Raw genomic sequence first — 27,680 nt, 5'->3', positions numbered from 1 at the left:
GATATCGAGGTAGTACTCGGTGATGACAGAGTTGTTAGAGCAGTCGGGGTGGGGACAGTGACATTTCAGAGGGAGTCCAAACCTCCCTTGAAGGTGTCAGAGGTTCTTTATGTGCCAGGGATGAGGAAGAACCTCATATCCGTCTCAGCTTTGGAGGACAGAGGATATGAGGTACTGTTCAGGGGAGGACAGGTGTTGATGTATCCCAGGGGCACTCCAGCTGATTCAGCTAGAGTGATAGGTGTACGCCATGCAAAGGTGTACAAGTTTGCATTTCAGCCCCTTTTGGCATTGAGCAGTAGTACCGACAACAGAGCTAGCAGTTCTGAGCTGTGTGAGATTTGGCACCGCAGGATGGGACATATGTATCATGGAGCCTTGAGGACATTGCGGGAGATCACTACAGGTGTGCCAGATTTCAGTACTGATCACGTTGATACTTGCAGAGGTTGTGCGATGAGCAAGTTTGCCAAATCCCCTTTTCCCAGCAGTGACAACAGAGCGACTGGGATACTTGATTTGATTCATTCCGATGTGAGCGGTCGGATGTCTCATGTTTCCTTGAGTGGATATGAGTACTATGTTTTATTCATTGATGATCACTCCAGGGGGACCTGGATTTATTTTTTGAAGACCAAGAGTGACGTCTTCAAGCGGTTTCAGGAGTTCAGAACTCTTGTGGAGACTCAGACAGGTCGAAAGATCAAGTCCTTGAGGTCGGACAATGGAGGAGAGTACACCCTTGGAGAGTTTGTTGACTATTGTGCGGAGGCAGGCATTAGGAGGGAGTTCACTGTTCCTTACAACCCCCAGCAGAACGGGGTTGCAGAGAGGAAGAACAGATCCATCATAGGGGTTGCCAAAGCCATGTTACATGATCAGGGGTTACCATTGTTCTTGTGGGCAGAGGCCTGCAACGCAGCTGTTTACTTGCAGAACAGGAGTCCGCATCGTGCCTTGGGGCACATGACTCCGGAGGAGGCTTTCTCTGGGAAGAAGCCTGATATTGGTCATCTTCATATCTTTGGATGCATAACATACTCCTATATACCCAAGGAGAAGAGGACCAAACTAGAGCCCACTGCAAAGAAGGGTATCTTTGTGGGCTACAGTGAGACCTCAAAGGCCTTTCGGATTTACATTCCTGCACAGAGGAGAGTTGTTGTCAGACGGGATGTGAAGTTCGAGGAGGACAGGGCCTTTAGGAGGTCACGGGAGTTAGAGTATCTGGATCAGCCAGACCCTCAGCAGCAGTTGAGTCAGTCGCAGGGATCCAGTGGGCAGGGATCAGGAGGATCCGGAGGTACATCTATGAGGATGTCAGGTCCATCAGTGAGCAGTGGCTCGCCGAGCCAGAGGGGTGGTGCTCCGGGCAGCATGCAGAGCAGTTCACAGAGCAGTTCACTAGAGAGTCCACTGATGGACAGTTCACATGGTACCTCAGCTTCTACAGGTTCAGGTGCAGGCAGGAGGACAGCAGACAGACAGTCAGGAGTTCAGGCTACTGATGATGATGAGGAGGAGTTTCATTCTCCAATGGGAGAAGTGCGCTCAGAGAAGAGGAAGCCCAAGTGGCTTCAGGACACCTTGAGAGATGCCACATCTGTTGCTGGGCCGAAGAGGCCGGTCAGAGAGAGTAGACCACCTGAGAGGTTTTGTAGCTATATGGCGATGGTTACCAGCATCCTTGACTCTGAGCCTTCTAGCTATGAGGAGGCAGCTAGCCAGCAGGTCTGGAGAGAGGCCATGCAGGAGGAGTATTCTTCTATCATGAAGAATGATGTTTGGGAGGTGGTGCCGAGGCCTGAGGGCAAATCCGTGGTTACTTCCAGATGGCTTTACAAGGTAAAGCATGCTGCAGATGGCAGCATTGAGAAATTCAAAGCGAGGTTTGTGGCTAGAGGGTTCTCCCAGGTAGAGGGAGTTGATTATGAGGAGACCTTCGCTCCCGTGGCTCGATATACTTCGATCCGCTCCATTATATCGATAGCAGCAGAGATGGGTTGGAAGATCCACCAGATGGATGTGAAGACCGCATTTCTCAATGGCTTCATACAGGAGGAGGTGTACATTGAGCAGCCACAGGGCTTTGAGGTGCATGGGAAGGAGTCCCATGTGTGCAGATTGAAGAAGGCCCTTTATGGCCTAAAGCAAGCTCCCAGAGCTTGGTACTCCAGGATAGATGCATACTTGCAGGGGATGGGTTTCACAAAGAGTGAGGCAGATCCGAACCTTTACTTTATTGTGATTGGTGAGGAGTCTCTCATTCTGGTGTTGTATGTGGATGACTTGATCATTACAGGTGCAGAGAGACTCATAGAGCACTGCAAGAGAGATCTTGCGGCGGAGTTTGAGATGAAGGACATCAGCCTGATGCATTACTTTTTGGGTTTGGAGGTGTGGCAGGAGGAGGGGCATTTCTTCCTGGGGCAGGGGAAGTATATTGTGGACATCCTTAGCAGATTCCACATGGAGGATTGTAGACCCATGTCGACACCGATGATCACCAACTGGAAGAAGCTTCATGCTTCGGATTCCGAGTTGGTGGATCCCACATTGTACAGGCAGCTGATTGGTTCCTTGATGTATTTGGTCAACACTAGACCAGATATCTGTTTTGCAGTCAACACGATGAGTCAGTTTATGTGTGAACCTAGGAAGGTTCACTGGGTGGCTGCAAAACACATTTTGCGGTACTTGCAGGGGACAGTGGATTATGGTCTGGACTACAGGCAGGGAGATGGAGTGAGATTGGCAGGGTACACTGATTCTGATTGGGCAGGTTGTGCTTCTGATAGGAAGAGCACTTCAGGGTGTTGTTTTGGGTTGGGTTCAGCAGTAGTGTCATGGTTCAGCCGGAAGCAGCAGTCAGTAGCATTGAGTTCAGCGGAAGCAGAGTATATGGCAGCCAGTCTAGCTAGTTGTGAGGCCATCTGGCTTCGCAAGATGTTGTTTGGCTTATTTGGTCAGCCGTTGAGACCTTCAGTGATTTACTGTGATAATCAGAGTTGCATTAAACTCACGGAGAATCCAGTATTTCATGACAAGTCAAAGCATATCGGGATCAGATATCATTTCATCAGAGACTATGTTCAGAAGGGAGTTGTGAAACTTGAGTATATTTCCACTGATGAGCAGGTTGCAGATATTCTTACCAAAGCCTTACCACGGGGCAAGCATGTCTACTTCAGAGACAAGATGGGTGTGGTGAGGAACACCTTCCTCGGTAAGAGGGAGTGTTGAAATTTGGTACCGGAGGACAGGTGGTTCCCTTAGGCTTTGATCTTTGGCCTAGGGAAAAGTGTCCAAAAGAATTTAATTTTTCTCCTAAAGTGACTTTATAATTTTATAAAGTTAAATCTAATTTAAAAGTGACTTTAAGTGATAAAGTTACTAAGTCTAATTTTAAAGTAAATGAAAAATTAGAAAGGAAAAGTGACTTTGGAAATAAATGACTAAGTGGGTCTTTATTAAAGTGGGGTGAATTAAAAAATAGAAAGTGAGATTTAAATGAGCATTTAATCTCAACCATTGATCTAAATCTATTTCAGCCATTGGATTTAGAGATCACCCAAAAGTCACTTGGAGTTATATTAAAGGAGGAAAAGGTCATTCATTCTTTCATGAGCAGATTGGGAGAAGGAGAGCAAGAGAGCAAGAGAGATTTCTGAGCAGGGAGGAGAAGGAGACAGCAGCTTGGCACACATTCCAAGGCAGCAGTTGAGCAGATTTGTACAGCTGATTCAGCACATAGTGAAAGGCAGATTTTTGCACAAAAATCGAGGAGCAGTTTGCTGATTTTTTCTGCACACAAAACGGAGGCCGTATAGCATTTATTGCTGTCCTGTTTGCTGTAATTTCCAGATTGCTGTGAGGCACGGGAAAGGAGATAAGTTGTAAATTTGCTTGCTGATTTTTTGCTGAATAATTCTCACTGTAAAAAGGCAATTTTCAGAAATAAAGAAGAGCTCTCAAACTGGTTTTCCCCAAGAGTTGTAGGGGGTTTTTCCAGGGTCAAGTTGACCAAAAATATCAGTGTTTTAATGTGTTTTAATGGTTGTTTTTTATTGCTGATTTTTAATTCTGCAATTTCCAGCATTCTGAAAAATTTCCAGAATTTGTGTTTTCAGCAATATTTATTTTTTTCAGTCTGTTAAATGTATGGTTATGGGAATGGGCATTTAACTACATGGGAGAAATAAGGAGAAACTGAAAACCGGGGTGGGAAAACAGAAATTTCTACATGTATCTAGAGTAATCTCTAACTCCCTTTCTCTGCTCTTGTACCTTTGTCTCCGATAGGTGATGTGCTGCTGGTTCCCTTCTCTCATAGGAAACAATCCCCACAGTTGAGCCAAGAACTAGGCTCTGATACCACTACAATGATCCTAAATAGGAATACAAGTGATAACAAGCAAATAATATATGCAACAAATTACAAAAACGAAATATTCAGCAAACACCCATATAAAAGCTGCAAATGGAGAACTTCTAAGCCATTTTATTTAATTTCTATAAGCCAAATACAATAGATGATGGAATGGTGCGCCTGGGCTTGTCTCAATGGACAAGCAGGACCAAACCCAGGTAGGAAAATTGCTGAGCTGAAGGCTGCCCAGCTGTTGAACCAATCTGCACTACACTGCCCAGAAAATTGTTGCTCTGCTGAAGTTCGAATGGCTGGTAAGTGCACTAAAACTACCCAGAAATTTATATGCTTTTAACCCCAGACTCCTTGGCCAAAACCTAGAAAAACCCAGAAGGGATTTTAGCTAGTTTGGACTTCTGATTTTTGACCCCCTTGGAGCCTCACCTCAACTGTAGCTGCAAAACTCGGCCTGCTGGAAACTGCTTGTAAATCCACCTGAAAACTCCTCCAAAATGCTGAGTTCACCCCTGCTATCCAATCCCTAACTCCCCGGATGATCTCTTGGCCCAAATCAGCTACTCCCAAGCACCACAAAAATCTGTTGAGTGGCCTCTACACTGTCCCTCAGCCCAGCAGTTCGAATTGCTGGAATGTTGGCTGTAAAACACAGCAAGAATGTTAGTCTAGTGTTGCTACCTCAGCTCCCTGGCTCCCGTACAAGCGATATGATCTCTATTGGCCTCAATCTCCCTCTACGTGTTTCCTGGCTACCCAGAAATACGCACTCCTTGCTCTGCATTGGTTGTTGGTGTATGTCATTGCCCCGGAACTCCTGAAAACTCTTGTGGAACAGCCTCCCTAGGGCGGGCATGGATGGTCCCCCGAAGTAGAGGTTGAATCTCCCACTTGAGAGACTCGTGGCTAAACAACGAGTAGAACAGATGAGTGTTTGTTTGCAAATGTCAAAGATGAAGAACAAAATGAGAGTTGATCTCTCCTTGTAGCTCCTTGGGCCACCTTAGCCTCATGTGGGCCCCTCCATCCACCCATTCGATTTTCCCTCCAAGCATATCGAATCGCTAATTCGAACTCCCATGTGGGTGGCCCCCACATTCCACTAGCTGCTAAAATAAAGTCGATTTGGCCCCTAAGTCCCTAAGTTGAAGTGTGGGGTCCTCTTCCTTAGTAAAAAATGTGCAAAATTGTGTAGCAGCACCCTGTCACTGATGTCTTTGAGAAGCGACATGACATTTTGATCTTTCTCACGATTAGGTTTTCTACTTCATTGTTGAACTCCTAAAAGTTTTTGAATACCTTGTCTTATTCTTGAGAAGGTATAACCAAGTCTTCCTTGAATAATCATCAATGAAGGTTACATAATATTGATGCCCACCAAGAGACTTGACTGCCATAGGTCCACATACATCCGAGTGTATGAGATCTAAAATTTCCTTAGATCTGGTGTCACTACTTGCAAATGGTTTCTTTACGTTCTTGCCTAGAGCACATCCCTTACAGGTCCCTTCATGTTCTTCCTTCAACTCGGGGATGCCATTGACCATTTGACTTAGAGATGGAAAAATCTTAAAATGAAGGTGTCCATACCTTCTATGCCATAGTTTGGAAGGACTCACTTCCAAGTGGACTAGGGCTTGAGATAGAGGTGTAAAGAGTTTATACAATGTCCCCTCACGAATCCCAATTACCCTAGCATCATTAATACTTGAGCCCTTACCCCAAACCAAAACCTTGCCATCAACAAAAGCAACTCTATCACCCTTATCCTCTAGACAATAAATAGAAAGTAAGTTTTTCTTCAAACCTGGAACATACAAGATATTGTTGAGGTGAATGCTTCCACCAGACTCAAGCTCCAACGAAGTGGATCCAATCCCTTTCACTAGATAGCTCTTCTTGTCTCCAAGTTTGATTGAATGAGATGAGATACCCTTAGATAGGGTTTGGAGTTGATTGCATTCTCCTATCATATCTCTGGAGACACCACTGTCAATAACCCATACATTCTCGTCTTTGAAAGTGTCGGATAAAGCAAAGAACAAACTTCCATATATTACTTCTTTTGTGAGCTTGGATATGATCTTCAACAGACAATTCTTGATGGATGTAGCGAGATTTCCAAGAACCTTGAAACCCTTCTTTATAGCCCTTTCCATAGTGCCAGCAAAGATGCGATCTTCAGTCTCCTTCTTGCACTTTTGCTCTAAAACCATGTTGGAAAATCAAGAGACTTGTGTATTTATATGATTTTCCTTAACTTGATAATTACTTGTCATATGTATTTCCCTTTCATTACTTTATTAGATCTTTGTTCATCCAGCAATTACCAAAACAATGAAGATCACAACAAGACAAAGTACACAAGATATAGGCTCCAAGCTAGGGAAAAACCCCTACAAGGGGGAAAACCTAGAAAATGCTTCTCTTCTTCTTTAGAATCAACTTACAAAAGAGACTTCCAAGACCCAAAGACCAAAGCCAACAACCCTACCAAGCACCAAGTCAGCCCCCAGCAAGATCTTTCTCAAGGGAGCTTCTAGAACTTTGGTACTGCTACTATGATGCTAAAACTTTGGCCTCCTGCAACTGCTTCATAGAATTTCAGCCCCCTGCAACAGGTAGATTCACAAACCCTAAAGCGAAACAAGAGAAGATGATCTTTAGACAAATTTCAGCTTCTATTCTTCTTCTTTGTCCCTCCAGCTACTCTCTTTCTTCTTCGCTATTGCAGATCAAACTTGTACTTGATGTGTGTTCAAATGAGTCGAGCTCCTCGCTGTTGCAGATCAAAATTGTGCTTGATGTGTGTTCAAATGAGTCGAGCTCCTCTCCTTTATGTAGCCTTTCTTGAAAGTCAAATTCCCTCCCTTAAGGCTGACCTGATTTGCTCCTTGGGCCGACTTCGTCTTGGGCTTCTAAGTGGCTTTTTCTTGACAAAATAAATATTTTTCTTTATTACGAAGCGTCCAAATGGGACTATGACACATGACCAGTAATATTCTTTATCCTAGAAAGACCTAGAAAACCTAAAAGCGCAAAGAATATGCTTTTGACTCAAACCTGAGTATGAAACTCATACTCCAAAAATCAAATATAATTTCTCATTCTTTTTCTTTCTTTATAAAGAGTATACACTGTCATGATTACAATTAGGTCATTATGAAGACCGAACCTAGTTACAATTTTCAACAATATGAGTTTTTTCCCGAAAGCTTTAGACAGGCCACGATCAAATAGTAATCCACACCCTCTAGGGTTTCACAAATCTCTCCACCATCAAGGTAATTTCCTCCATGACAGCTCTAGAACCAAAACACGAAATTTGGTCATATAAGGAGATAGTCTGCAAGGGATTTTCATTCTGCAGAACCTTATCTGCCAAAAAAGGCCAAGAATGAAGATCCAGGCTTCCATTAAGAGAACAAACCACAAATCTCTTAGGTTTTGAGTCATTTAATGGGATAAAACCCAGAATAGGGTAGCAATCTCACAATTTGTTATCCCTAGAATACACCTTCTCATAGAGAGAATTATCTACAAATCAGCCTCTTTCAAATGTGATTCCTTCTGGATGGGGTGATCTGGGAGAAGGACCTCTTAGACTATACTGACTCACATACCCTACAAAGTCTCCTACAGCATTATTGACATTCATACAACCGTCGACTCCCATCCATATCGCCAGCACTCATATGGTAATTGTGCAACTCAGTAATTGTGCATAGTCATAGGTATCAAGAGCACCAGTCACTAAAACAATCCCCTTTTCCTCCCTCACACGATCCTTCTTCGTTTATCCACTGCAGGGCACATCCATTTCCTCCAGCATGTGGGCATTTTTCCTATCTCCATGACAGATCAAATCCTCTTGCTCCACCACCATCCTCCATACCTCCATCACCATCCTTCAATACCTCATCATGGCCATTTGAACCAGTCTTCCATCATCGTCCACCACCGTCATCTTCCATCACACTAACTATTTAAGTAATTAGAATTCTTTGTGTATACGGATACCTTATTACCAGGATATACGGATACCTTATTACCATCATACACTATACCATGATATACGGATACCTTATTACCATCATACACTAAAGAAAATTGCAGCAGGGAATAAAGGAAGACAAAAAAGATACCAAGTTTTGGAAGAGCACAGGAGAACATATTGTTGAGCTCAGTACTCAGTAAGTTTTGTAGGAGAAAGGCTTCATCAAAGACAGGAGCTATAACAAGTAGGCAGATGAGAATGCTGTTAACAAATAAATCACAGCTTGTGCTAAAGTCCTGATTCAACTATTCTAATCATGTGCTTATTTATTTGATAGGATGAAAGTTTTTAAGTTTCAATTTGGAGATTAAGAAGAAAGAAAAATAACAAAATAAAAATAAAAATAAAAACTTAGTATTCTATCCTGTATGATGTGACCTGTTATTAGTGGAAGCTTGGCATGATCAAATGGATGTAACAAAGGTTTCGGAGATTTTTTAATAGAGATCAAAAATCATGGTCAATTGTCCTAGGTTCCTAATACTTCTAAAGACCTGGGTTCAAACTCAAGAACATATTAAAGTCATGGTTCCTTGAAATCGAATGACAACCATTATTCAGTATTGGTTTCTGTCACACAAACCAAGACATGTTCATATAAATCAATATGAACCATACATAAGACCTAACTCTCAATTAAAGAAGTTAAGATCGATTCCTTCTGATGATTCTGATCTTAAAAGATATCATTAGGAATCTATTAACAAGTTGGGGATTGCCTGGACCATTGTTCACGACAAATATATAAAGCCCCTTGCATTTACTGAGATATACATGTTTCATTGAAAAATAAGACATTTTTCAATGGGAAATTCATAAGATAGTTGATACAGTTTTCTCCTTCAAATGGTATTGACAACTTGGTAATGTTATTAGAAAGCAACCTTATGCACTGATTCTCTGAGTAACTATCAATTTTGATTCCAATTTAATCATGTAAATAGCGATTAAGCTACTCTAACTCAATGAAAGAAGCATTTATCAAAAATCGACATCAACCGACTTCAACATAAGTTTACATACCTCAGCTGCACCAAAAGAATACCCATACATTTCACTAATCCAACCTTGTCCATAAATATCTCCAGTGATTTCAGTTGCCCAATGGGCTCTGTCAGCTCTAACTTCTTCAGTTTTATGAAGCCAGAATGGTGCAAGAGTTCGAAGATCATCGATGTGCATAATAATAACACCACCAACTTTGTCACAAGCTTCTGGATGCCTTGTGTGAATTTGTGCAAGCTCATTATCACAGCCAATGAGGTACCTAGCATGACATTAACATACATCCGTGTACCAAGCAATCAGTCAAGCAACACAAAACTCAAACCTTGAGGAAAGTTATAAATAGTCACATTATTAGACTATAGAATGACTGATCCCTAGTTTGAAAGCATGCAAGCTCATTGCCAAAGAGATAAATGAGATCCAAGCATGACATTGACGCATATCGGTGTACCAAATGATCACTAACACTAAATGAAACTCAAACCTTATGAAACTAACTTACGGATAGTCATATTATTGCACTATATAATGACTGACCATTAATTAGAAAGCATGCCCATCCACATTGCGTGTGTAATATCAACTAATAGAAAATTTAAGTAATTACCCATAAGGAGTTGAAACGGGATGTCCACGCTCTGCACCAAATTCCCAAGGTGTAATGGGGCCTCTCATTATCATATCTGCATCTAAGATGACTAAATATTCTGCGTCTGTTGATGCATGATTAAGCCAGTGGTATACAGCTGCAGGTTTATTGATTGCAGGGTACCTGGTTCAACAATCATGTCTGAGAAGGTTGATACAACACAAATACATGAATAATAACAATAACTAACTTTGCAATCAATAGCAAGAGTCCTTGTAGTTAGAATTTTCTCCCAACTTTCTGCTTTCCTGCCCAAATGATATAACCACAATGGTCCAAAAACCTCTTAATTCTACTCAAAGGATTTCAAAAATCCATATATTGAGTCCACTTACTGTTTTTCCTTTCATGCTCGAAAACAGTTATACTGGTTTGAGCATAATCTAACAATACAAAATATCAAAATCACCAAGCAGATTGATATAAGCAAAAGCCTTATGTCCCTTCAATAAGGCAACGTGAAGGCCGCTGAAGCAAAATCCTTAAGAGCTCATTCCAGTGGTTGTGCTACTTTAAAAATAACAGAGATCTAAAGGCCAAAGGCATAAGTCTTACCAATCACCTGTCAAGGGATGATGACTCATTGAAGGAACATAATGTGTAGGTGCCAGATCATGTCCTGTGTATGTCTTTAGTTCCTCATCTGTACAACTAAGTAAGCGCGTAAGCTGACCTGGCTGCTCACTCAGATGGAAACTATGAACAAATCCTACAGTCTGCCAATCAAAATATGCAGAGCACTCTGTGGAGAAAAGTGTATGAATTTTGGGATAATATGTCCTTCCCAGTCCTGGAGTTGGCAATTGCTTGGTTGCATTTTGCATGCGCCCATTCTTGATGAGTATCGTTGAGGAAGAAAATGTCCTCTTCAAAAATTCCAAATATCTTGATCGAAATGGCTTTGAGCATCCATGTGATTCATGGTGAATCATAAGGCCTTCGTTGATAGTATTAATGCATTCAATGCTAAGAAATAAGCCTCGCCTCTTGTTCAAATCAGGTTCCATAATTTGCACCTGGACATATAATAACCATCTTTGTTAAGGGAAGGTTGAATATCTTTTAATTTGTAAATGAAATTAGCACAACATCCGCACAAAAAATAATAATAATAATCTGATCATGATCAGCTCTTCTGTTTAAGCCCCAAGGGTTAGCTCAATTGGTCGAGGTCCCATTGCTAAAGCACCTCGCCATTGGGAGGTCACGGGGTCAATTCTCCTCAATGCCCTCGGGGTTAGGCTCTGATTAGTTTGGTCAGCAAGATGTGATCCCTTCGGGTGGATCTGCCCAGATTTTGCTTGGGTTAAAAAAAATGATCAGATATTATGTTTATTTCAACTCCTTAAAATCTCATTGTCGTTGAAAATATGAATCAAACATAAAGCAATATTGGCATCTTAAGATGTTTACATGGCTGAATTTCCTGATCTGTGCAGAATCAATCCCTGCATTAAAAATCTATTTAACTGAAAACAGAATCATAAAATAAAACTCTTTTTTCTTTGGATGCCTCACCTCTTTGGGATAAGGTGGTGGAGGGAAAAGACGATTGCAGTCATAGACAATGTCATCATCCTGATGTTCTGCCTTATCAAAGGACCAATTTCCAACAGTAAATGACAGACCATAATGTAAAAGAATAGGTTCAGTCCCTTCTCGTGGAACATATCCTGGATAAATCATCAAATCATCACTTATTTTATGGCGGAGTCCAACCTGTAGAAATGGAAAAAAAGCAACTATTCACAATCATCAGTCAAATTCAAGGATAATGCTATCAATATATGATTTTATTGTGGAATTTTTTTTTCAAATGCACCCAATATTACTTCAAATAAACACCAAAGTTTCAGCGGATAGGCATCATAATTACAACAGAGAGACACAAGAAGTGCATGAAGATCCTCAACGCATAAAGGCTACCATATGAGCCTGCACTCCAAAGGGGCAAGGAATCTACATGAAATTCATTTTAAGTTTTAACTAGCAAAATTGCAGCATGTAATGGAATCATTATATCCAGATACATGGAATAAGGATTGACAAGTTGTGACTCATAATTAAATACAAAGAAAACCAGAAAACTTAAATGCATTATCATAGTGAGAAAAAACTGCTACTTAGAATAACAGATCTTGAAAGGGGAGATCTGTGAAAGAATATCTCAATAGACACCACCAATGCAAAAATGATAAAATGACTGAAAAATGGATGTGTTAGATATAATAAACAATGAACAAAAACTATATGTATTAGGCTTTTGGCAACTCAAAGCAAAGTCACTTACATCTAGAGCACCGAAAGAGTAACCATACATCTCCCTGAATGACTAAAAAATGGCTTTGTGGTTACATATAGTAAACAATGAACAAAAGTTTCATTATTATGCTTTTGGAAACTCAACGCAAAGTTACTTACATCTGCAGCACCGAAAGAGTAACCATACATCTCACTGATCCATCCCTGACCAAAAATGTCCCCTGTTATGTTGGTTTCCCAGTGAGCACGATCCCCCCGTACTTCTTCAGTCTTTGAAAGCCATAACGGTGCCAAAGCTCTTAAATCATCAATATGAAATACTAGAAGCCCACCAACTTTGTCACAGTATTCTGGATGCTTTGTGTGCAGCTGAGCCAGAATATTATCACATCCAATAAGATATCTGAAAAGTTAAAACACATCAGATCAGACAGACCTCCATTAATGACCTTTTTTAGCATAAATAAATATTAATTATTGAATTAAACTATCAAAAGCTATTAAAGAAATGAAAAAGCAATTCAAGACATAGTTACAAAAGCTTTCCAAATATTTTTTCATATTTTATCAGTGCACAATAAATACCAGTATTACTCACGGTGAAAGTGTTGACTGCTAGAAGTTAAGCCAATATTTACATGTACAAATGTCTTAATAATACCATTGCTGCCTGAAAGTGTGCAGTTTATTTTGCACATCTCAAAAGAAATGATTGACCATTTTATTTCTACCTTAGGAGGCTCCTAAGGTCAGCATGCAATGCACAGAAGTGTGCACCCTTTGAAGATTGGTTTCAATTGCAGAGTCTTGGATTTGATCTTTAGCCCTGGCATGTCGTATCCTTCATTCATAGCTTAATGAGGATAGTAGAGGGCTCATTTGGAAGGCAAACAACACACTATAGAGGTGTGCTTGCCTAGGAGGGTTACCATGTGAAACTTAACCTCATTCATATGTCAAATCAGGGCATTTCCACATATTGATACATTTCTACTTTGGAGGCATAATTCATCTTTGAGGTCTTTGGTGGTAAGGATGCGTTCTTCAAGGCTTGTTCCACATATTTGGAGGCATATTTCACATTAGGATGATTAATCTGGACCCTTCAGCACACTTCACAAGGAAAAAAAATTGCACTCATCGAGAGGAGCACTCCATAGTATAGACATATATTGAGGGAGTTTATGGCATATGAAAATGACATGTGGCTTAGTGGGCCTTTTCAAACCTTCAGCCATGGAAATAGGACCACTAAAAGAAGAAATCCCTCCCTGGGGAGTACTCTAGGTCATTTTTTGACAAAAACCAGACCATAGTATGAAAATTCCGCACTCAGGAACTTAACAGTGGTCTGCGGGAGGCATCCCCCAAGGTGAGGAGCACGCCACCCATGTTTCCCACACTCCTAGGATGGGGGGGTGCCTGGGGAAATGTTTCTCCAGGTCGCCCTCATGAGGAAACCTAGGGAAACACAGGGGGGAACATTTCCCTAATGTGGGGTATGTGCTTCCCCAAAAGGGGGACTTTTGGACGTCACTCCCAAAAAGGAGTGCTTTTGGGGTGTACCCTCACAAAAGGGGGACTTCTAGGTGTCCCCACCAGAAAAGGGGTGCTTATGGGGCGTCCCCCCACAAAAGGGGACTAAAGGGCTGCTTATGGGGCGTCCTCCCACGAAAGGGGGACTTTTACATATCCTCCCCAGAAAAGGGGTGCTCCTGAGTGTCGCCCCCCCCCCCCCCCCCGTGAAAGGGGTACTTCTAGGGGGAGGGATGCTCCAGGGGCGTCCTCACATGCTCCAGGGGCGTCCTCACATGACAAGGGTACTTCTAGGGGGGAGGGATGCTCCAGGGGCATCCTCACATGACAAGGGTACTTCTAGGGGGGAGGGATGCTCTTGGAGTGTGTCGATTTCCTAGTGCAATCAAGACTGGTACAATTTTTCAGATTGATAACTACATTCAATGATATAGTGAAACTTCTTATAGCATTCCAACCATTAATCAGTTATACATGAAAAATTTCAACCATTAACTTTCTTCAATAGAGCAATAGACATCATAGTAAACAATGAGACAAGAGACACCAAAATTTAGGTCAGCGACCAGGGGAAAACCCAACAATCTTTCCTTATGAGAGAGAGTTCAATTCATCAAAATGTACATCAGAATATTCCAAACAAGATTCCAAACCTCTGACCTTAATAAATGCCCAGTCAAACCAGTCAAATGAGAGAGAAAAGTCAATGCACTTTCCAAGTCAAAGTCTGCAACAGAGGGGCCAAATTTCGGCCTGAGGTAGCTAAACAGAAGGGGCCGAAATTCAGTCAAATTACAGTCAATGAGCCACAGTCAAAAGTATGGTCAAATCATAGAAGTTGACCTGCGGTCAACCCTCAGTCAATGAGCCAAAACAGGAGCAGATTTTCCGTCAAACAGAGTCAACAAACCACTGAAAAACTCAGCCTTCAAAACCAGTCAAAATCTCGGTAAAACAGAAGCAAATAATCCCAAGTCAACACTAGTCAAACAGAAGATAAGAGAGTTGGTCAACGCAGAAACAGTTTTCCTCTTTTCTCCTTCTCACATGTGGATGAATCTCCTTGTTTTAGATCAAACTGATGTAATGGATGAGATGCTAAATGAAGTCATGTGAAGTTAGGAGGAGGGTTTTGACCATAGGGTCAAACCCATTAAATAAGTGGGGCTGACTTGACCAAATGAGGCCAACTTGGTCAACATGAAAAATACAATTTTTCTCCTTAGATTTGCCAATGAAAATATCGACCGAAGCTACCAATTTTCAACACTCCCTCTTAGCTAGGGAGGTACTTTTCATTCTCTCTCTCAAGATCAATCTCACCAACCAATCCATTGGTCTCTCAATAACAACCCAAGGGAGATATCAGATGAACAAGTCTCATCATAAGGAAATATGCATAGCATCAAACCCATTGTTGAGAAATCTAGGGCATTAGCATTAGGTGATTTCTCTTAGATTAGTAACTGCTTGTGAATGCTTTTTACTTCATTAGGTTAGAATCTTCTTCGCCATAGATTATTAGTGTTCTTCTCCATCAAACGGTAACCAATGCAAAACATAAATAGACAAGAGACACAGAACCAGGGCCAAAACCTCTCTCTTTGAGAGGAAAACCTGCACAAATTCTTCTTATAAAGATTCCAATTGACGAATACCAAGACCAAGACCCTTGACCTAGTAGCCCCTCCACGACCAAGACATGAGTCCTCTTCCATCTTCTCATTCATTCTTTCTCGGTTCCTTCTGCTTCAGATTTCACACCATATGTGATGATACCCAACTGTGATCACTATGTTTGTCAAAGAAACCAAACTTTCTCCTTCAGCAGTAACAGCGAATACTGAACCAAAGTCACTACCTCCTTTTGGTGCCATCGAGACCTTCTTTCTTGTCACAGTAATGAGCCCTTGTCACTGTGATTCTAACTTCTTTTTTTGTCACTGTAATGTATCCATCTAAAACTCAGAAAGAAATTTGAACTTCTGTTGACTAAGATCAGCCCTTACTACCCCTTCGTTTCTTCCTCGCTATCCATTCCTTTACTATCCGAACTTGACACTTCTTCGCTGTCACTGTGACCTAAATCTCAGAGGGGTCTGAATTCACTTACCTCGCACTAAATTGTAGTCTTCACTGAATTCTAGCGTTCACTGAAATGGTTATGCAAATAAGAGATAATCCGAACTTATCACCCATCACAATCATCCGAAAAACTCAAAGAAAGATGTCTGAATTTCTGTCTGTAAGGAATAGGTCGAGGTGCCTATTTATAGTTGTCTGTCCGTATATATAAGTCGACATGAGTTTATGAACCAATGTGTCTCCATAATAAGAAGCCGACATGAGTTAGTTCCAGTGACTTGAAGCCGACATGAAGTGGAAGACTTTGTGCTTTTCGTTGGAGGGCTATTATAGACTCATATACATTTGACATATGCTCAAGAAGAGCTCTTCATACATGACATTGACTCTAATGATAAAGCCTAAGGCTCTAAGTGGGAGCCACTAACAAATAAAATATCTTGCTCATGAAACCCATGAAGCAAGCCTTACAATAATAATTTTATTTTCCTCTTTACATCATTTACAAAAGTCACAATTACATGTCATTATGAAGACCGATCCTAGTTACACTTTTCAACACTCCCTCTTAACTAGGGAGGTATTCATAATGGTACTTGGTCATTCTCAATCTGAAGAATTTCTCATAAGAAGAATTGGATTGGTAACCCATTTGTTTAGCATCATATCAACCAGCATTGTTACATAGCAAGGCCTTGACTAACAACTCTATCTCTCCACAAGGTCTGAGCTCAATGTTGGCGAGAACAATGATTTATAGACATTCACATCATTGTCTCTCTCAGAACATACCCTACCCGGGTACTCAGGATATGTCCCATGAGGACTATTCTTATTTTGGACTCGCCAACCCTCAAAGAATATCATTCCTCCACGACTACTCTTCTATTGGATGCCCTATCTCATCCTCAAAGAGTATCGGATGCCAAATGATTGCCTAATCCTCTCATTTTGTCTTCCCGGGTGAAGACCAGAATGATGTGTCTATCTCTCCCTCTTAATTAGGGAAGACATATCTATTCCATTAAAGGAATTTACTCACCCCTACATAAGGAATGTACCTAAGCTCCCTCTTGGCTCAAGAATTTCCAAGTTTCTTCCAAATAAGAAACTTTCCAGGCTCCCTCAATAAATAGGGACCTTTAGTTGCTTCTCACGTGGAGATGATGGGGCAACCAACTACTTGAAGAACTCCTTTTTTTTCGATGTCATGAATTTCTTCTTTGTTGTGGAGTCTTCATCTTTTGGGGACTTCTTCATAAGGTACAGACCATCCATCACTTTCATCCATGTTAAAATTGGCAACTAGGGCCAACTTCCACCTTAGGACAGCTCATATGATGGAGATGATTATTGCATTGGATTCCTCTTTCGGAGAGGTACAATTTTGATATAAAGATCATCTCATTCTGACAAGCAGAAATGGAATTATGAATTTATTTCTCTTATGGACAAATTGTCAAGGTCGGCCACAGTCAAATGTAGGCTCATGAAGCCCAATAGATGGGTCTCCTCACCCTCAACGAATTGTATAAATAGAGGTGACCTTTTCCTCATTTGGACATCATCTCATCACATCATCTTCTCTCTCTTGATTGGTTCGTACAGCTTGGAGGTCTCTCTCTCTTCTTCGCACGTGTGGCAGGCAGCTCTCTCTCTCTTCTTCGCACGTGTGGCAAGAGGCCGAGTTTTTCGCACTATGGACTAAGATACACCACCAGGGATTTGAGGCTACATGGATATACAAATGTTGATTGAACTGGAAGAGTAGTGGATCATAAGAGCACGTATGGATGCTGCTTCTCTCTGGGGCCTTCTTCTATATCTTGGATGAGCAGGAAGCAGAAATTAGTTGCACTAAGCACCGCCAAGGCCGAATACATTGCTGCGAGTATGGCCTGCTATGAAGCAGTTTGGTTGAGAAAGCTCTTCAATCAACTATTTGAGCATGTGCTAGATACCACCGTGATCTTCTGTGACAACTAGAATGGAATTCGTCTATCAGAGAATCACATGTTCCACGACCACTCCAAGCACATTGATATTAGGTACCACTTTATTCGGGATATGGTATAACAAGGAGCAGTTAGGCTCCAACACGTTAGGACAGATAACTAGGTTGCAAATATTCTCACGAAACCTCTCAAGAAGATCAAATTCTTAACCTTCCGAGAGAGACTTGGAGTTGTGGAACGACCCTCTTATGAGGGTCCTATATGAGTTGGACACGGAGCTCTAGGAGCTCCTAGGGGCATGGGGTACTTCTTGGAGCTAGCTATGAGCGACCATAGGGTGACTGGTTCGCCTTCTCCTAGTGGTACGCTAGATACAGGGTGAGTGGTTCACCTTCCCTTGCGATACCCCATTATGGTTGACATGTGTGTAGGGTGAGTGGTTCACCTTCCCCTACCCAGACACATGCATGTAGGGTGAGTGGTTCACCTTCCCCTAGGATTAACATATGCATAGGACGAATTCCCCTAGGATTAACATATGCATAGGATGAGTGGTTCACCTTCCCCTAGGATTAACATATGCATAGGATGAGTGGTTCACCTTCTCCTGTTGATGCCCCGATACACATCCTACCCATAGAGTCCGAGACTCATGGGCAGTACCTCTCATCTGGCCAATGAGTTGGCAAAAGTTGGTTAGGAACCATAGCACTACCGATGGACTCATCGTGTATTGTCGTACTCCTTATGACTAGGATGCATGGTGTTCAACAACTTGATCTGGGATCAAGCACTGAATTTAGTCAATGGAGAGTGATCTGATACACTCTCGATCACTTCTTCTTCATTATTACTTCATGGTTCAGCAGAGCAGGGCAGTGATGACAAATTGGCATGATGATGGATTGGCAGGCGAAATTCTCCCTAGTTGAGAGGGAGTGTTAAATTTGGAAACTAGGTCCAACTTCCACCTTAGGACAACTCATATGATGGAGTTGATTATTGCATTGGATTCCTCTTTCGAAAAGGTACAATTTTGATATAAAGATCATCTCATTCTGACAAGCAGAAACGAAATTATGAATTTATTTCCCTTATGGACAAATTGTCAAGGTTGGCCACAGTCAAATGTAGGCTCACGAAGCCCAATAGATGGGTCTCCTCACCCTCAACGAATTGTATAAATAGAGGTGACCTTTTCCTCATTTGGATATTGTTGATTTGGGATACAATCGAATGTGCTCTAGCCATGAAAATTGCTAGAGATGCTAAAGCACATGAGATCTCCAAGACCCAGAAATGGTTTGGGCAGATTCTTCCCGGTTTAAGAGATATTAAAATAATTAATATGTTTAATGGAGTTCCTAAGTCTAAACTTAGAAAAAATAAAATATTAATGGGTATTAATATAAAATTGGGTTAAAAGGTTCCAAATGACATGGATCAAGCCAAATCTAATCTTAGTCGTTGATTAGAGATGTAATCTCGATCGTTGAAGGACCAACATGAAAAGTATAAAAAGAGGTTGGAGGGTCAGTTGGAGACCACACTAGAGTGATCAGTCATTTGATTTACTAGAGCGGGGTTGCTAAGTAAAGTCGAATCAGTGATCAACAGTGAGTACTGGACAGAGAGGCAAAGATAATGCCGAGAGACCAACGCAGAGGCAGAGAGGCAGACGCAGAAGCCAGAGTAGGCCACGCAGAGCCCAGCAGAGACAGCACAGAGGCTAGAGGGCCTGCATCATCCACGCATAGGGTCCCAAAAGCTGCATAGTGCCTCAGAGGGCTGACGTAATGCTTCAGTGTTGCTGGAGAGGGTTTCGTGAGGCAGGTTTTCCGAATACCTGCTTCCAAAAAGAGAGGTATTACTGCTAGTTATTTTTCTCTGTCAGGTGAGCTAGTTTGGCACCCAAATGTACTCAAGGATATACTGCATAATAAATAAATCCTCAAAATTGTTGCATCGGCTTTCCTGCATTGGGTTTTTCCGAGTACGAGTTGTCCAAATAACAGTGTCACTTGTGCGTTCAGTGGTTGAACTGAAGATGGTTGAGACTATATTGTGTTTATTTCAATGTTTATCTGTTTAAATAGCTTGTTTGTAATTAACAAGTAGGAGAAATAAACCAGAAGAATACAGATAAAATTTCTAACGGATAGACTTAGAAATTTCAATAGACATCATCTCATTGCATCATCATCTTCTCTCTCTTGATTGGTTTGTACAACTTGGAGGTCTCTCTCTTCTTCGCACGTGTGGCAGGCAGCGCTCTCTCTCTTCTTCGCACGTGTGGCAGGAGGGCCAGTTTTTCTAGGTAAAACAGGTCAAAGTTTTTAGGGCATTTACCAGCGCTGACCTCGGTTTTTGGGCCAAAAGTTTGATTTATCTAGGCTGCATTTATTGGCACAAAAATCGAGAAGTTTGGGACAAGTTGACCAGTGTTGACTTCAGATTTGACTACTGAAAATTATAGCAATGTTTCTCTCTCCTTTGACTGGGTTTGACCAACTTGTTTTGGGCTGATTTTGACTCTCCTGGAAGGCCGAATTGGACTGCTGTTGACCAAGCTAATTGGAGGACATTTTGGGGCAGCTTTGACCACCGTTGACTTTCTAGTTAGGGCTACATTGACTGCTGGTTTGTCTGCTGATTTGGCAAATCTATTTTGGGCTTACATTTATGATATTTGTACTCTCTCTCTCTTTGCTGAACTATTGAAGAATAATAAGAAGATTTGATCAAAGGGTTTCCCCACATTGGGGTTTGTCCCTGGCATCCGCCACATCTTGTGTCCTCTTATCTTGGCTTGTCTTCTGCATATGATTTTATGTTCTATCTGCATTCCCTGTCAGTGTTATATAATGTGATTGCTACTATATATAATTGGAATTTGTCATTGGGCTGCTAAAGGAACATTGAAGTAAATTGTCTTAAGCATAGAACATACCATTGCTATCTAAAATTAACATGGTATCAGAGCTGAGGTGAAGACAAAGCCCAAGCAAGAGTGAGGCAAAGCAATCACTAAAGGAAGATGTTGGACAAGGACTTGGAACTAGTCCCAATGACGACCACATCTTTCTTCAAATTTGATGACAAGCTTAAGGACAAGTTAGACTATCATGCCTGGAAGATGACTTTGGAAGAGAATGATGTCATGGACTATGTCAAAGGAAGAATAGCAGAGCCTCCTTAACATGCATCCACTGCTGCTCAAACCAAGTACAAGAAAGGTGAGGTAAAAGCTAAGAAGCTTATTGTTGATTCCATTCATAAACCTTTGGTTGCATATGTTTCTGATTTGGAAACATCTAAGGAGATGTATGAAAGGTTGGTTGGGATGTTCAAAATGAACAATGCAAATCAATTTCTCTTTCTCAAGAACAAGTTAAAAGACATCAAGATGGACAGAGGAAGAATCCATCCAATCCTACTTCATGAGGCTCACCGAGATCAAGAATGATCTCCTATCTATTGGAGAAGTCATTGATGACAGGGAGCTCACTCTTATTGCACTTGGAGGCGTTACAAGAGAATGGGATGTGTTCAACACTCCCATCCTCAACAATGAAAGGATTCTAGGATTTGAGGAACTATTGGCCAGATGTACTCAAAAAGAGATAAGGATGATAGAAAGAGAGAAGCCCTCAAATGGAAACAATCCTACTACCTTCTCCGCTCATTCTAAAAGAAGGAACAATGTTGGTCCAAGGAATTAAGGACAAGGGTTCAAGTCGGGATTCAAAGAAGGAAGAAAAGGAAGGTGCTTCAATTGTAACAGATTTGGCCACTTCGCTAGAGAGTGTCCTCACAAGAAGGATACTCCAAGAGATGATGACAACAATAACAACAACAGCATCAAGGGCAATGGCAATCGAAGAAACAACAGGTTCAGTAACAAAGGAAAGAGGAATGCTCCTGCTGCTCGAAATGGAGGTGGTCGTCCTCCCAAGAAGTCGAGCAAATCCAGGTATGATGAAGCTAATGTTAAGCAAAAGGAATTTTATCTTATTTCTGCCCTCTCCACTGCCTCTCCTCCAGATACATTGGACCATTGGTTGATTGATAGTGGTGCCTCAAGGCACTTCACTAGGTACAAAGTGTTGAAGAATCTAGGGCAGTTAGCATTAGTAAGATTCTTCTAAACTTGATAACAATTTGTGAAGTGTTTTTTACAATTTATATTAGCTTGATCTCCCTTTTATTATTAGTGTATGTGTTTACTTCATCAAACTGCTATCAAAAAACAAAGAGGCAAGAACTCAAAAAGTTGGCATTTTGCCAGGGCCAAAACCTCTCCCTTTTGGAGAGGAAAACCCGCACGTAATTCTGTTGCTTTTGGGTAGCATCGGCTGTGCTCTAGCCATGAAATTTGGTGGAAAGGCTAAGGCACATGAGATCTCCAAGACCCAGAAATTGTTTGGGGATATTCCAACCGAATGAAGAGTTATTAAAATAATAAATATTTTTAATGTGTTCCTAAGTCTAAACTTAGGAAAATAAAAATATTAATGTGTATTAATAAAATATGGGTGAGAAAGTTCTAAGTGACGAGGATCAAGCTAGTTCTAATCTTAGCCGTTGATTAAGGACTTAATCTCGGGCGTTGATTCATCAACAGGAAAAGTATAAGAGGAGGCTTGAGGGTCAATTAGAGACACACCAAGTGATCAAAGAATTCGATTTTCTAGGGCGAGGTTTGTTGAGGAAATCGAGCTAGTGATCAGAGTTGCAATGAGGGGTAGTTCAGCGAGGGATTTTCATACGAGGCTAAAGAATACATAGCAGAGAGACAGCACAGTGTCGGTAGAGACAGCGCAGTTCCTAGAAGGGCTGAGACAGAGGCCGAAGAGTTAATGCAAAGGACGGAGAAGGTTGACGCAGGTGACACAGACGCTGTAGAGGTTGACGTTGGGCCTCAAAGGCGGCGCTAGGGAGATTCTGTGGGCAGACTGGGAGCAGATCAGCAAATTCTGAGCCAAGAAAGGGTGACGCGGTTCCTGGAGGAGTGAAGTAGTTCCAGAGCAGTGCTTGGAGCAGTTTTCGCTGTCCAACATAGGGAACAGTCGGAGTCGCTGTGAGGTTTAATCATCTAGTTGTTGATTTGTCAGAGTATCTGTCTCTGGATAGAGGTACTACTGCCAAGGATATTCTCTGTTGGGTGAGCCATTTCTGGCACCCTAGATATATTCACAAAATCTGCTTAATAATACAAACCCTCTATATGATGTACTGGTTTCCCGAATTGGGTTTTCTGAGGACAATTGTCCAAAAATAACGATGTCCCTTGTGTTATTGTCTCAGTTTATTTCAGTGCATGATCTGTATATTTGTGAAGGCTGCAATAGTGTTTACTTCGATGTTTATGCAATTAAATAACTTGTTAATGTAAAGAACAAGTAGGAGATTGTAAACCAGTAATTGCAGTAGGGGTTTTTGATGTGTTAGATTCAGGAATTTTCACAAATTATTCTTATATAGATTCCAATTGACGAACACCAAGACCTTGACACTTGACCTTCTATGCCACTCCAAGACCAAGACACCATTCTTCTTCCTTTTCACTGTTGAGATCATCATTATTGCTGCACTATCAAGATTTTCATTGTTGCAACATCATTGCTGCACTTTCACCAAGGTCTTCACCATACCATTGAGATCTTTGTGAGGTCTACTCCTAGACTAACTGAGATCATGATTGTCTTACCATAGCTACGCCTTCACCGAAATCATAGCTGCACTCTTGCTGAGGTTATCATCATGTCAACGAGATCTCTACCTTGTCTTCGTCATGACTTTTATAACATGTCTTCACCAATGCACCAAGATCTACGTCATGACCTTATCTTCACTAGGATTATAACCAAGATCTTCATCCTTATTAGGATCATGATTGATATCATGATTATAGTGATGACCGTGTCTACGATATATATATATATACTTCACCGAGATCCTTATGAATGCCAAAACTATTACTGTGACCCTGTGACTAGGCCGAGACAACAGAGAGATATGCAAGGACTTCATTGTAACTATCACCGAGATTGCACCTTATTGTCCTGCACCCATTTGAAAATATGTCACGTACCCATTTGAGGTTTCTTCTTCACTGGGCTATCCGAGATTTTATGTCTTACTGTGCTATCCGAAGTCCTGTACCATACCTCCGAAAACTTCAGAGATGTCCAAGATTTTTTGTGTCTTTTGCGGATACCCCAGTTGGGTATATATAGTGGTTATGTCTCCAGTTTGAGCCAACTTATCCAAGTGAACCGACATGTCATCCTTTAGTTATTTAATATATTTTTGCAGGTCAACATGATGTCTTTTCATCGCTTTGTTTGCAGGCTTCTTCTTTGAAGGATGGTGCTTGTCTTGGAGGGTTGCTTGACACTAGGTTGACTCATGTTCATTACATAAATGCTCAAGAAGAGCTCTTCAATATAATTTTGACTCTTTGACTTTCCTAGACCTATAGAATGAGCAAGAAACTCATTCATATAATTTATAAAAATAATAATTCTTTTTCTTGACAAGTACAAAGATCAAAATTACATTGACAAATACCAAACCTAGTTACCCTTTTCTTCAACACTCCCTCTTAACTAGGGAGGTATTTACAATGGTACTTGGTTATTCTCAATCTGAAGAATTTCTCATAAGAAGAATTGGATTGGTAATCCCATCTATATAGCATCATATCAATCAGCGTTGTCATAGTGCAAGGCCTTGACTAACAACTCCATCTCTCCATGAGACCATGAGCTACAATGCCGGCGAGACCAATGATTTATAGACACCTTCATCATTGTCTCTCAAGGTACAAACCCACCCGGGTGTTGCCTCCTCTGTGTGTCTCTCTACCTCTCTGTTGAGTATTCTTGGCTTCATAGAAGATCCTCCAGCCAAAATTCTCTCTTCCCCTCTTTGCATGATCACTACAAATCATTGTGGTACCTCTCACTTCAGCAATTTGATCTAACTGATCAACTCTGTGTATTTTCCAAATGACCCTTAGGCCTCCTTAAATAATCTCCTCATTGACATTTAACAACCCAGATTAGAAGCTAATCAATGGCTAAGATCATTTCTGCTTGATCCTCGTCTTCTTCTAGAAGTTACACCCATAGTTAGATTAATATCCATTAATTATTTTAATTTCCTAAGTTTAGATTTAGGGTCCCATTAAAAATAATTAATTATTTTAATAAAACTATCTCCAGGTGGAATTTCCCAAAATGCTTTCACGGTTCGTTGGAATACATGTGCCCAAGCCTCCCTGCAAAATTTGAGACTTAGAGCACATCTGATGCTACCAAAAATCAACACTCCCTCTTAGCGAGGAATGTGCTCTAACAATGCCTCCCACTGAAGCATCACCCTGAATTCATAACATCGTCCTCTGCGTTGTTGATGTTTGACATGATCTCCACCAACTACTGCATTGTTGCTACAATTGTATTGTTGCTGATACTGCCACTGTCAACACTAATCTGTACTACAACCCACTCTGAATTTCTGCATCCATGTCATTGCTAGCACTGCCACTGCCACTGCCAACTGCCCTTGCACTGCAAATTGTTGTTTCTACTACATCAGCAACGAAAAAACATCCCAAATTACTGAACAAGTGTTCAGCATAGATGCATCTTGATGCTGAAGATCTGATTGTTGCTAGTCCCACGCTATCCCTCTGAAGCCACTGCGCTACTGCTGCTACTGCACTATGCCTCCCTGCACTGCTGCAACTCTGCACTATGCTGCTCAGACTTGGCGTTCTAGCCACTGCATCTGTCGCTCCAACACTCCTCTGCACCATCTGACACTTAGTCCATCCTGCTACTACTGATTTGGGCTCCTGTAGCAAGGAATTGATCCGAGAGGTGGGCTCCCATAGCAAGGAATTGATCCGAGAGGTGGGCTCCTCAAGGATCTTGCCCATCTATAGCTCTTTCGAACTACAGCTCCAAATCAACCCACCTCCCTCCTGGAGGTATCTCGGTTGTCATGGAAAACTCCTCCTCCTCGATCTTCATGGGTGCAGCCTTCGAATCGTGCTTCTCATCTTTGTCCTTCTTCCTAAGAGGACACTGTGTTGCGTAGTGACCCATTTCACCACACCTGAAGCATTTGATCTTCAAGACGTCCTTCTTCTGCCTCTGTTGCTCCTGCTGCCCCTTGGATGCAAGGGTTGCATTCTCTTCCTCCTCCTCCTTGGGCTTCGACCCACTGTTGTTGCTTCTATCAAGCTTACACTTGACTAGATCTCTCCTCAGCTCCTCTTGCTTAAGAGTTGCCCACATCTCATCCCAATTTGGCAAAGTCGCCCTACCCAAGATACTCTGGACAAAGACTTGTCAATCTTCAGAAACAGGATTTAGGGCTAATCTTACCAACTCGGACCCTTGAGGTGTAGACCCCACAGCATCTAACCCGTCCCGGGTCTCCTGAAGCTTCGTGAGGAACAAATCTATGCACTCCCCCTTCTGCATCTACGCAGATCTCAATTTTTGCTCTAAGTACATCTTCCGCTGCTCAGAAGATCCTTGATATAGCGTTGCCAAGGCATCCCACATCTCCTTAGCAGTCCCTCTGCTAGCGACGTGACAAACCACGTGATCCTTTACTCCATCAAGGATCATCCTCTTGGCCTTTGCCATTTCTGCTCAGTACTTCTTCAGCGGATCTGGATCTACAGGCACAGCCACCACACTGTCGACATAGGTCTTGAGAGAATGCTCATCTAGAAGGAATGACATCCTTGCCTTCCAGATGACGTAGTTGGATGCTCCATCCAACTTGTCCTAATCTCTTAGCCCACTGGTTGCCATCTCTACCACGAAAAATGTCGAACTGCTCCTCTTTGCTTCTTACTGTTGTTGCTCAGCCAATAAGAAAACGGACTTCTTGGCGGGAAGTCTACTGAGGAAAAATTCCCTCACTGTGCTTCTCCTCTCTCTTCTGACGTCTTTCAACCCAACAATCTGCCTGCCAAAAAACTACGTCCCACCAACTCTTCCTCATGTTGAGGCTCAGCGTTGCTCCCTCTCCCACGGCAAGATTTCGACCTAGAATCCCTTCCTCTCTGTCGACTAACTCAGAGAGAGACTGTCCTCGAAAATTCAACCCTCCTAGCTTAGATTGCGCAAGCCCCTCTAGGGATTCAAACTACTGCCTCCTGCAACTATTTCGACCTCCTTTTCTGCTCAGCGTTGGATTCTTTGGCATTGCTCTTCTTGCTTCACCTGCACTCCTCTGATAATATGTGAAAATTCCTTAAACTCAGTAATCCCTATTGCAGCAACTAGTGATATTTCTCCTACTTGTTAGATTTACATGAACAAGTTATTCGCAGTTTCCTACGGCAAACATTGAAATACATACACTGCAACCTACACCATTTAAATATAATATGAAGAAACAAGAAATTGAACAATAGAGAAAGATACAACACAAATGACAGTTATTTTTGGACAAACGTCCCCAGAAAAACCCAACGTGGGAAAATCGGTGTAGCAGATCTGACGGTTTTTATTATTAAACAGAAGTTATTTCTGAATACAATCTCTGGATGCCTTGCTGGCAATCCAGTACAAAGAATATCACTCGGCAAAAGAAATTAGTGAGATTACCTCACTCTACACTGCAAGTCCCCGCTGATCTGGCAACTGAACCAACGAGTTCCCCGACTACTTCTGCACTGCCCCTGCGTGGGCCTGCGTCAACCTCTAAGGCACT

The 27,680-nt window shown here is 41.7% G+C and overlaps 1 protein-coding gene across 1 annotated transcript in view; it reads right to left on the bottom strand.

Annotated features, from left to right (window-relative positions):
• LOC149144983 (peptidyl serine alpha-galactosyltransferase) overlaps nucleotides 1-27,680 on the bottom strand; it is an 85,260-nt gene that overhangs the window by 21,861 nt on the left and 35,719 nt on the right. Inside the window, exons 3-7 of the mRNA XM_089447161.1 lie at nucleotides 12,520-12,763; nucleotides 11,617-11,817; nucleotides 10,654-11,114; nucleotides 10,057-10,221; nucleotides 9,465-9,708 (exon numbers count right to left, since the gene is read on the bottom strand). Of these exons, the coding sequence (XP_089303287.1) occupies nucleotides 9,465-9,708; nucleotides 10,057-10,221; nucleotides 10,654-11,114; nucleotides 11,617-11,817; nucleotides 12,520-12,763 (1,315 nt within the window). The remainder of the gene's footprint in view (nucleotides 1-9,464; nucleotides 9,709-10,056; nucleotides 10,222-10,653; nucleotides 11,115-11,616; nucleotides 11,818-12,519; nucleotides 12,764-27,680) is intronic.

The sequence above is a fragment of the Pinus tabuliformis genome, chromosome X (genome assembly GCF_031772625.1).
Source record: "Pinus tabuliformis cultivar Carrire ecotype Pingquan chromosome X, CPIR1, whole genome shotgun sequence".
NCBI lineage: Eukaryota > Viridiplantae > Streptophyta > Pinopsida > Pinales > Pinaceae > Pinus > Pinus tabuliformis.
Note: the sequence above shows the minus strand (reverse complement) of the source record. Positions and strands in the feature narration are given on the sequence as shown.